General features: G+C 44.9%; 1 protein-coding gene across 1 annotated transcript; it reads right to left on the reverse strand.

Annotated features, from left to right (window-relative positions):
* Positions 1–3,001: 3,001 nt before the first annotated feature.
* Positions 3,002–10,686, reverse strand: atp6v1c1a (ATPase H+ transporting V1 subunit C1a). Its single transcript, XM_070911680.1, has 13 exons — positions 10,564–10,686; positions 9,886–10,046; positions 9,191–9,258; positions 8,129–8,214; positions 7,521–7,615; positions 7,190–7,281; positions 6,511–6,609; positions 6,298–6,366; positions 6,029–6,121; positions 5,662–5,755; positions 4,959–5,056; positions 4,681–4,807; positions 3,002–3,704 (listed from the first exon to the last, which is right to left on the reverse strand). Exons 2-13 carry the CDS (start codon positions 10,015–10,017, stop codon positions 3,606–3,608), a joined length of 1,152 nt encoding a protein of 383 aa, XP_070767781.1. The 5' UTR covers positions 10,018–10,046; positions 10,564–10,686; the 3' UTR covers positions 3,002–3,605.
* Between the last annotated feature and the right edge of the window lie 1,326 nt (positions 10,687–12,012).

Here is a 12,012-nt window from a genome sequence, read left to right on the forward strand (position 1 = left end):
AGAGAGAGAGGGAGAGAGAGAGTGCCAGGCCTCGACCCTGACATTGACGCCGTCGTGCGTTTGGCGTACGCGCACGCAGTGGACGACAGACACACATGACGTGGCGCGTCAGTGTCACCTGCCTTGTTTTTGTTTTTGCAGTCACTCCGATGCCAGACGAATACCAGAGAAAAGGCCGGGCCTCTCTCCCATGTGAGGCACAAACTGCCGTAAAGTGCAATAAAGTCACTGTAAACGCTGTGCGCGGCCCCGGAGACGCAGTGTATCCGCCTGCAGGGATGCTTCCAGAAGATTGCAGCGATCTTTCATCTGGCACTCTTTGCTGCTGTCTTGGGATATTTGCAGCTTGGCACTAGAAACACCAGCAGGGCTCTAACTATTCGCGTTTATGGCGCCTCATTAATTGTAGCTGTAGTTAACAGGGGTTCCCGTGGCACGGGTAGGATCAGGCCATAATATGTCTGATAATATGTAATATAACCGTCACTCCATGAACCTTCCACGCACTTTTCAGCTCGTAATAATCACAGTCACACACACACACACACACACACACACACACACACACACACACACGTGCCTTCACTGGGCAGGAAATAAGTGAAAACACGTCAGTATGAGGAGCCACAAGAGTGAGGGCGGCAGAGAGCGAGGGGGTCTGTGGAGACAGAGACAGAGACGTTGCCTTGTTTGTCAGAGATCAGGTGTAATGGAGCCTCAGCTCTGGCTGTTGTTGCCCTGCTTCAGGATTACAGAGGAAGCCCGAGGTGCACACAAAGCACCTGATCAGGGGAAGAAAAAAACAAAACAAACCAAAAACACATGTGCAGCTGAAAACATGCGTAGGCCTACACGTTTTATTTCTAGTCACATTCCAGCGCTCTGTGGTACCACTGTAATATTCCTACTGGGGATAATACACACGCGTGGCAGTGATTTTGGGGGCTGTCTTGCCCTCCTGGAATGTATTTCAGTCTCTTACATAAGGACCATCACAACACCTCAGCCCCATTATTTGAAATGCAAGTGATGGCCTGGCCTAGATCGGAGTGGCTCTGGGCGCACTCAGTCTTCAATAACAGTTTACCTTCACAGCCCTGGCACTCCACCCTCACAGACCCGTCTTTTTGTATCCTAACATCCCCCGGTCCGGATATCCTCCCCGGGGCCGCCGCCGATGATGCTCCGGCGGCTGCGGCGGCGGCGGCGGCGGCGGAGCTTCTCCTGCTCTTGTGTCCCTTCGCCAGCGTCCTGCAGCACTGGTAACACACCGCCCAAGCCTGCTCCTCATTGATGGGCTGGCTGTAAAGCCTCAGTATCTCCTCCAAGGAGAGACACTCTCCTCCTGCTGCTTCCTCCGCGGGATTCATCGCGTTGTGACGCCGCTTCTCATCCCGGCGAGTCGCTGCAGCAGCATCCGTCAGCCCTCCGTGGTCCCCGCATCGCTGCTCGGCCATCCTTTCATTATCTCAGCGCAGGAGGCCCGATGGTGAGAACAGGTCCAGGCCGGTGATCTGTGAGAGGCAACCTGGAGGCATTGATGCTCCCCTCCTGCTCCCCGGGGCAGCAGCAGCCAGCAGCAGACCGGTGGTCGTTCCCAGGCCGCCCGACGCCTCGTTCAGGTTCAGGGACCAGCAGTCATGAGACGGTGTGTGCGGTTTGTGTGATTACAGCCGTGTGAGTGTGTCTCACATCACAACCCAGCGAGCCAGGCTCCCTCTGTCATCACATGATCTCTCTCTCTCTCTCTCACTCACTCACACACACACACTCACTCACACACACACACACACACACACAGTGTGCCTGCATCTATTTCCGGGCTTTTGAGAGATGGATGGATTGAAAGACTTCTGGTCAGGCATTGATGCAAGGTCCTCTAATTGGAGCGCAGGGTGTGCTTGATTGACATCTCTCTCACTCTCACACAACTCCCATCGTAGCTCCGCCCACCCTCAGCCTGAGCAGAGGTCTTTTACCAACTCTATGTTTTCTTGGAGCTCGCCATTAATATGAAGTATTTAGTTTCTATGACTCTGACAGCCAGCCCAGCCCTGCAGCGATTGGTCCAGTGGATTGACTCGTAATCATGTAGATGACAAACACCTGGGTGATGTGTGTGTGTGTGTGTGTGTGTGTGTGTTCACTAAGACCTTTGCTGGATCAAAACATTGCACTGTTAAATTACATTTTACTGTGAGCAGGACCGTTTGTGGACTTGCGGTATGCATACAACCGCAGCTAAGTACATTCACTCATGTACTGCACTTAAGTGCACTTTTGAGGTACTTGTACTTTTCTTGAGTATTTCCATTTAATACTACTTAATACTTCCCCCCCCCCCCAGTTAGTCACCAGTTACTCTTCAGATTCAGATTTTATGCACGAAACATGTGATCACTTTGTAAAACATGATGCATTCTTGACCAGCAACAACATAAAATAATAATAACCAATAATAATAATAATATAACAACAGCACTGGCAGGGGCACATTGCATAACGAGTACTTCTATAGTTTTACTTCCACTACTGCATACATACAGTATGTGCTGGTTCCTTCACATGCTTACATTTGGATAGCAGCTTGTGCGAGGCAACAGCGGGCACCACAACACTTGCGGACCTCGTCTACAGTGTCTGTTTGGCGCCCTCTGCCGGCGGTTGGTATCCCCGGCTGTCCTCCATGTTGAAGCTGGAGTGTTTTTCTTGCAGCTATGTGGATTCCAAATGGTTTCTGCTTAAAGAGGAACTTTCCTTGAAATGGCCCGCGGCTGTGCATATGATCATGAGTCATCACAAGGCTTCACACAGGATCCCTCTCTTTACTCCGCACACAATGTCTTTTCTTCATTTTCCCTCACAAGCACGTCACCATGCAACACCCCCCACGCCATGTTCAGAAAGTAGTCTGGGTTCTGTTCAATCTAAATACAATCTGAGGAGAAATGATATACATACGGTGGTTATTTATAAATCAAATCACACGCATTTGACGCGATTTTATTCATCCAATCATATTTATTCAATCAATGGCTTACACAGTACTCTGATATAGATCTCTTTCGACACAAATATACACAACATGAGACAACAGCACGCACTCATACAACATCTTTGTTACACAGCGTCTGCAAGGGTGAGCCCACAATCTCAGAAACACATACCAGATCTGGTTGCCGTGGGCACAGTGATAGCATTGCCCGTATGTAAACACAAATCTCTGAACACCAATACAGAAGATGCATCTATCAATGCACACCAGCACATGTGGAATGACACAGTAAATATACAACTCTCCAGAATGATCTCTTTATCCATTTCACATCAAAAAAAACGCTAATTATCTGCGCGGCTCGAGAAGAAAAACAAACTGTAAACAAAAGCAATATTTAAAAGTCTTTTTGTCCCTTGGTTGTAAAAGTGGTGGAAGCTTGCTGATGAGCCTTTTCACCACAAGGAATGAACATGCAGCGTTGTCATTCAAGCAGCTGATGGGAAGAGGGGGGACAGTGGGGAGACGGACAGCGGGGAGGAGGGGGAGGTTTGTGCCGAGAACCTAACTTGATCAACACTCAACACAAAGACAAAATGGGCAAAGTTGTTTAAACTTTAAAGTCAAACAGGTTGCAGTCGATCTTGTAGTAGACGTAAGGATAATACTCCTGCTGGCTCAGGTTTAGGCCTGGGATGTCCATCGCAGACTGAAAGCAGACAGCACAGGCTGTTAGTGTGTGTGTGTGTGTGTGTGTGTGTGTGTGTGTGAGCGGCCGTTTCCAATACTAAGAAGAGAGCACCACCTATATGAGCTCTGAGGGAAACACCACCGCATTGAGTGCTTAGAGGAAAAAACAAAACAAATCAAATTTAATCTTAAAAAAGGCTGCGATATTAATCGATACAGATTTTTACATTCATTATTTGTTCACAGCATAGGCTGCATATAAAGAGGTTGTAGTTGTTGTCTTCATTTGCAGTAACCAGCTATGGCCATGAGAAGGAGCACCTGTTATTCTCTGACACTGATGGAGGAGAAGCAGAGATTGCAGCAGTAGAGACTCATCGGTATGTCCCAAATCTAAATTACTGTACATACTAATTCTATATAGAATGTACTACACATTATCGCCATAGTATACTGTTTTTGCAGTTAGTATACAACAAAAAAATCAACATACTTTACCATCTTATACTAATAGGAAATGATTCAATATGAGTCTTTGGACTGTGACTGTGACTTGGAATGTCAATTCAATGTTTCTTTTCCAGCTGTGAGAAGCTCCCTCCATTACCTTTGTGCATTGCATTGTGGGAGAATAGTGCCCAACGACAGCACACTCAAATCTAAAATAACTGCAAAGGATTGTATTCATGTATATTGGAAAAGCCAAAACACATTAACGTATTTTCGCATAAAGAAGTAAAAGTTTGAGATACTTAATATCATGTTTTTATATAAGTCATGGAGGTATTGTATGTTATAATATGTTGTAGTGTATTTATCATTTCAGTTATGGTTTAAATACTTACTGAGAAAATATATTCTGCCATGATAATCATAGTAGGAGGTTTTTATAGTTGCACACCCTGAAGCAACATAGACGGTGTTTTTCCTGATGCTATGACTTTGCAGTAAATGCAATAGTAAGAACCTTCACACAATATTATCAAAGTACTCACATCAATGATCGCTGCTGCACTGCTGTCCAGATGTTTGTACAGATCATTGAGCACCTCGCGCAGCTTCTTCAGGGTCTTCTTGTTCGGCTGCAGGAGCATGGCCTGAAAGTTCACCGGCAGCCCGTATCTGGAGGAACGCGTTACATAAATACGCTCATGAAAAATCTTTGAAACCACCGCTGCCAACAAAAAGGAGGCAAGCACTGTCAAATGATACTTCAGCTCAAATGCTGTCGTAGGTGTGGTTGATATAAAAACTGTATTTCTGATCACAGTACCTTAAAACAGATTCCACGAAGACCCTTAGTGCTTTGATGTGGATCCACGCGATGAAGGCTTCACTGAAATTCACTTTCAGCCATCGCACGAGTGGGCCCTGCAGAGAAGTGAGGCACGTCACTGTTACAGCAGGAGAGGAATGCGTTTGCGACCAACAAGATAAAAACGTCCGTTTCTTATCAGACAGGTCTTAAAGAAAAGGAAAGAGCTACATTTCTCTTTCTGTGCGAAACAAGTTCGTATTGTGTGACACCACCGAAAGATTTGTGTGTGCTCAGCGTTTTCTGACTGCTGCTGGCTGCACAGCCAACACAGTCTAACTATTCTTCTTGTACACAGCACAGTGTAGGGGGGGTGACCTCCAGTCTGCTAAAAAAAACAACCGTTGTAATTTGAGAAACTTCTAAATGTACGTCATCCTACTGAAAACAGTGCTCGTTCGGTAATTTACCACATGGAAAACCTTTGAAACGGACGCCATTACCATGACAAAAAGGTCATTTTGACAAATAAAAGTAACATCATTAAAAAATAAAGTGACTAAATCCTCCCTGAAATGGATTACCTATCTCAGGCAGGATTTCAATCTTCACAATGTACTCAAAATGAATCCAATGGCTGAGAAAACTACACAGTACCTACTTACATTAAGTACAATACAGTATTCGCAACTTGAAAACAATTTCCTGTTCCATCACTTACAAACTGCTTCTTCTTATCCGTGGAGAGCCGCGTCATCTCCTCTTTGTCGGCCTTCATCTCCTCTTCGTTGTACTGGAAGTCCCTCACGGTGAACCTAGAAATCCGACGTAGCGGGCAGAAGTCAGCTTCACTTGATCAGGAATACTTCTGTTTGTATCGAAGAGAACTGGCTCAGATTCTTCTCACACTTGAAACATGTGAGAAGAATCTGCCCAGTTAATATATTTAGCGAGAGCCTTGCAGTCTGGCTTCTTCTGGAATAAGCTCATCTTCTCTTGGCGCACACGTTTCACACCTCTCGCCTGTGATTCGTTCAGTCCTGTGCAATGATTGTGTGTGTGTGTTAGATCCGTAGAGCAACTCTTACTTGTTCTCTCTGGCTTTGTGTTTGAAGTCATCGATGGCTTTCATAAATAGAGTGACACTGAACAGTCCACTGTCATTGTCTTCAAACAGCAGACTGGAGGGAAACACAGGTACTTGTTATACTGCTGTAATGATGGATAGCAAACTGTAGATGAACCTCAAAGCACAGTGGGAATATAAATACTCAATATAACACGTTTGAAAAACAATACAGATGAAATCAAAATGTGTTTCATCTAACTCTTAATGTGACATGACGACGTCACTTACTTTGAGGATCGAGGCACCACCATCTCAGCCAGGGTTTCGTACGTTTTCTGCCAGTCAGTGTATGCCGTCCTGCAAGAAACAAAGGACGAGGAGATACTAAGACAGCATTTCATTCAACTTTCTCCTGTATTACGCTGCCACTTGTTTCTCAATCCAATAGTTTGCACCCAGACATGCTTGCAACACTTGCCATACCAGAGTAGTAATACTCACTTTGGTACAACTACCAGCAGAGTGATGAGGTACTCTGAGTCAAGTACAAAGTCGTCCTTCTTGACGATGTCAGCCAGGCTCCTGGTCAGCAGGCTCCCCCTGGTGGCACGCGACAGTGTTACAATAACATGGACGCCACGCAGAGGAGGTGCCCACAGCTTTGACAAAGCATTTCAGAGTCACAGTAACTTTTCAGAGCATGCTAACGTGGTCGTGGAAACATGGGCAGCGACCCTTGAAGCTTGACTGACATGAATAAGCACAAACAAACAAACAAACAAAACACCACACACCTCCTGACACACTGCAACACGCTTCCTAAATTACTGGAAAATCTCTCTTTAAGTTCCCTAAACCAATAAAATAAAGATACAAGAGAGGGATAAGTTCAAACCAAGCAGGTTTGTTTGATCAATTCTAGTGTGACAGTGCAGTTACAGGGGGAGCTGCCTGGAATAACCAAAGGGACAAGAAGTTAAAAGAAGTTGATATATTTTGCTAAAAGGCGCTTTGATGAGAGTTGAAAAGGCCGTGGAAGACACATTTTGGTCTAACTTAGATTTTCCAAACTGTTCTTCGTGTTTGGTCATACCTACTACGTTACTGCCTGTGAAAAACTCTTCAGCGTAAATGTAGATTTAGACTTGCACATTTTGTTACATCTTCGTGATTTACTTACGCATTCTTCCTTTCCAAGTTCTGCAGGTTTCCCTTCAAGTTGTTATAAGCTGATGCTCTGGTCTTCAAGTCATTGTCAATCTGGGTTACTTGCTGTAAAAGGTGAAGAGCATGGCTGAAATGATGTATGAATGACAAATAAAATACAGCGTAACGTGCTCTTTAAAGACACAGGGCATATTAGAGTAGCACAGGTGCACAAAGGCTGAACAGGCCCAGTGGGAAATAAAATCCTAAAAGCCCTCTACTGCCCCCCCCTTTGGGCTACACAAATATCGACAATTTACACAAATATGTGTACAAATATTGACAAACACAGTAGAGAGACCTACCTTTGAGATGATTTCAGAGATGTTTTTAAGTGACTGTTTGATGGGATATTTTGCCATGTCCCACTGAAATCTTGTGATGTAGGTGACAAGATCAACTGAAAAAGAGATAACAAAAGAACTGTCAGGCTATTATCTGCGTACTATCCGATTATAGTCAGATAGAAGTGGGGCAAAGCTACAATTTTATTACAGTGATTTGAGATACAGCTAAAATGGTAATTTCAGGCTCATGTTGTGTCCAAAGCACAGCAAAACAGCGTCCCTGTTGGATAATCCACAGATCTCACTGTACAGTATTCATTAGAGAGACGTTCTACTAAACAAATAGTCCCAATGAAAACTGTTGCAACCTGTGTCTCGGACAAATAAAACCGAATTATCTGGTTAGATAACACAAGAGGTAAGTGGGAAAATGTGTTTTTTGGTCATTTGGATTATCCATTTGCTCCATCAACAGTTGTCAGTTCTTTCTCAAGATTGTAAAGAATATTTAACAACATGAGTGTGCATAAAGTTGTTATTAGCATTGCCCAGTCAACCTTGTATTGCACTATCCACCTTACAAAATATAATAATGGGGACACACTGTGTTGTAGCAGTCACCGTACCTCCGTTGGCCAGCAGGTTCTCCTGTACTTTGTCTCGACTGTCTTCCAGCACGTCGGCCATGTACTGAGCAACCTTCTTCACCACACTGTGAACAGCCGGGACACATCAAAACACGCCCCGCCATACACAAACTGCATGCACAAAGCCAGCGCAAACCGCACATTCACCCCGCACACCACCGCGACCTCATCCCCCAAATTTAACACAAACATACACACAGACCAAAAACTTTCACGTGTTCCTGTCAAGGTAATTTCCTGACACAGCAATTCATAATATGGCAGACTTGCAGAGTTCAAGATTTTTTTAACCACACCGTTCAGCAGCACATCAAAGCAGAACTGTGTCTACAGTAGTGAAGGAGAGACCGAGAGCCAGGTCACATCTCATGCCTAAAAAGTTCATCTGACACCTAGGTTTAATTTTGACTACCTATAAAAAATGTTATTGTTCATATAATGACAAAGGACAACAAAATAATCCAATCAAAATTGAAATAAACACAATAAATGCATTCATGGGTGCAATTTTGAAGAATTCAGTAGTTTAGGTGTTCTTTCTTTCCCCAGATATGCTGGACGGAAACTGGATTAAAGGCTGTAGTCAAACAAGTGAAACCGTGTTGCCAGACTGGTCTTTCTCACAGTCTTGGAAATGTCTACAGAGGAAGCAAAGCAGAGCTCAGCCAGTAATGCCTGTGTGTGAGTTTTGGATGTCAATATTTCCAAAAAGACTGCTCAAAACACACTCGCGGCGCATAAGTCATTGGGTATAAATATGACTAAAGAAAGAGCTGCTGGTGTGTCACCCAACTGTAAATTGCCAAGTTTAGACTGCGAGGCCCGTTAGCCTCAGGCCCCTGTGAAATTCCTCATTGTTACAAGGTAAGGGAAGGGATTACGGAACGGTAAACCGGCTACATCAGAGAGTCTGCAGAGCTGCACAGGTTAGAGGAGACGTTTTTTAATGCTCTTTAAAACACAGACTGTACTGACCATGATTATCAGAGCCCTATAGAATAACAATTTAATCACTAAAACAGTAATTCCCCAGAGACATACCTTTCAACAAAGGAGTCTAACTTGGCCAGTTCATCCGACAGCCCAACCAAGACATCTAGTGTCCCCACCTGTTTTCGAACACAAAAAGCAAAACGTCAATCAAATCGGAGTCATCAGTTCTAACATTTGGGTTGTGTTTGAGTGGGGTCAGCAGGGTTGTGTTTAAACAGTGACATCTGGGGTTCAGTCCGCCTACAGTGACACCCAGGGGGCCCTATGTGCTTAGGATGGCGCCTCTTTGTCCAGAGCCGCTCATGCGTCGCTAACAGTTCCAGGAGAACATTACAGCCCCATGTGGCAGCAAGGTCAGCGGGGTTACTTCACCTTCAGCTCAGAGAGGAATCGAACCAGACGAGCTGAGCTGCTCGGCGGGTGAAAACTTCCCCAAACCAACGCTTCAACATGCAGCCGACGGATCCGTGTAGAGACTGCTTCCCGTACACACAGTCAGCTTATTCTTGACAGTGGATACAAAAGGTGAGTCTCCTTTTACATGTCAAACCATCAGATTACTTCTTTTCTTTTTTTTAAATTGATGAAAAATAACTCATGCAAAAAGTCATGCAGGAAAGAAAATGCCGCCCACATTCTACTACTTGAGTCCATCGATGAATCACCGCAAAGTAACGCCTCTGTGCCTGGGAGAAAATATGTGAGATTGTGACAAGCAGGGAAGCCTGTGGATCCATGCTAACCTTGAGGTCTGGGATGTTGAACTTGTGGTTGGTGGAGAGGTTGTTGGTGCGCGTGGTGGCTGCCATCATTTTGTCCCATGTTTGCTGGCAGGTCTTCTCTCCCGGTGCAGAGATCAACCAAAACTCTGTCATGGTTACGGCACTGGTGCAGCTAGAGGAAACTGACAGGGAAACTGTATTTAGACTAATGTGTGCTGCGTTATAATCCAGCTCAACAGTTAATAAACCACTGACAAACACTGGGTCTGACTCTTTATCAATAGCACCACTGAAGTAAAGGCAAAGGCAAAGGTAAAGGTAAGGTAAACCACTGTGTTCACAAACCTCCTGTCTTTAGTTACATTTGAGCTCCACAAAGCTGCTAGTGCTGTTCACTGTTTACCACTTAGCGAGCTAATGAAATGATGCTACACTAGCAACAGGAGCTCATGCAGTGTTTATCACAGGCTGGCGTTACTGTTGTTGCCAACACTGGTTACATGCCTTCATTTCCCTGACTGCTAAATAACGTTACACAGACATAAGTAAGAATTAAACGGCGCTGCATACAAACCGAAGCTGGCAAAAAAGGAAAGATGGTTAAGGTCAGACAGCAGGGATTAGCTACCGTTAGCCAGTTAGCTTTGCTCACAACAACAACACAGAAGTTTATGGCTGTTGTTTAACAATTTCACTCACCTGTGAATACAAAATGTGGCCGTTAACAGTCAAAAATACAGCTGTCAATTGCGTTTCTATGGCTTGGTAATTTTCATAGTTGCCATTCAGAACAGCTGGTGAGGTCTCCTGACAGCAGCATCAGAGTCAGCTGATCTGCCAGAGGAACCGGAAGGCCTCTCTCACACACACTCTGCTCCTCTGCTCACCGAGGAAACTCAGCAGCGGCCACAACTGGTGGACAGCGGGTACTGCAGGGCAAGTCACTTGCAGTGATGGCTGTGTGGTTCTGGTTCTTGTGGCTGAGTTTGATGCCCAGGTTCAAGGACACTTCGGTAGGGCAGATGGTTGCAAACAGATAGAGGCCAGGTCCTCCAGATAAAGGAGGGTCTCGATGACTAGGCCACACTCTACTTAAGTCAAGATTGTTTGAATGTTACGCAACAATACATAGCTCAGTAAGTGGAATGAGTGAGGACTGTATTTTGTAGAATGGGGCTGACATTTCCATGCCACCGTTGATTTTGCCAAGACTTATTTAAGTGAAGTGGAATTTAACCAAATTTTTGGATTTACAAGATGCAATAAGAGCTCCACCCCAGACTTGAGCGTCAGTCAACATTCCAAGCGCATTATTACCTTATTGGAGAAGGAGACAGGCGATCTTGGATGCCAAGTCAGCAGCATGTGAGGCTTTAGAGTTACTAAATTTGGAAAAGCCGGGTCAGGTTTCCTGACATTGGGTGTCTCCTGCACAGAATCTGAGGAAAACGCCCCCAAAGGGACATGTTTATAGTTCAGTGGGTCTGGGGTTCATTGTTTGGGACACAATGCTTGGTCTGCCTGGAGCCAACCCTCGACATCAAACGGCAGGGTGAGCTTGCCCATGGCTGGCTAGAGGCCAGTCTGCCGGGATGTTATCAGGACACACACACACACACACACACACGCCATAATTAGTCAGTCTGCAAAACGGAGACTACCGCTGAGAGTCTGGTCTGATCTCCTCATGTTCAATAAGAGAGTAAAGTGAAGTGTTATTTTAGCAACAAATAGCATAGAATTGATAAATAACTATTTACAAGCTTAATGCCACCCCCTCTCACGCACACCATTCAACACTTTGTCCTTGTATGGATAGCTCTCTGGAAACAACCACCGCTTCTCACGCACATGTCCTGTGACTTGTCTTAAAATTGTGTTTATGGTAACTGACTAAGGCCTGGAAGAGTTAAAGAATTGTAATGGAACAGAAGCCTTAAAATAGTGACCGCTGCCATCACATATCCTATTCCTCCATTTCTTTAGAAAATGCTCCCTGTTGTTCATCTAATACTATGAAGCACAGCACAGGTTTGCCCACTGGTGTGTTCCAGGAATTAAGGTCTGCTTTGTGTACACTGTCTCACTGTGCACTTCACCTGTTTAATCTTTAAACTACCTGTGCTTAGTTCACCTGGATTACAGTGA

This window comes from Enoplosus armatus, chromosome 9 (assembly GCF_043641665.1).
Source record: "Enoplosus armatus isolate fEnoArm2 chromosome 9, fEnoArm2.hap1, whole genome shotgun sequence".
NCBI classification, from domain to species: Eukaryota; Metazoa; Chordata; class Actinopteri; order Centrarchiformes; family Enoplosidae; genus Enoplosus; species Enoplosus armatus.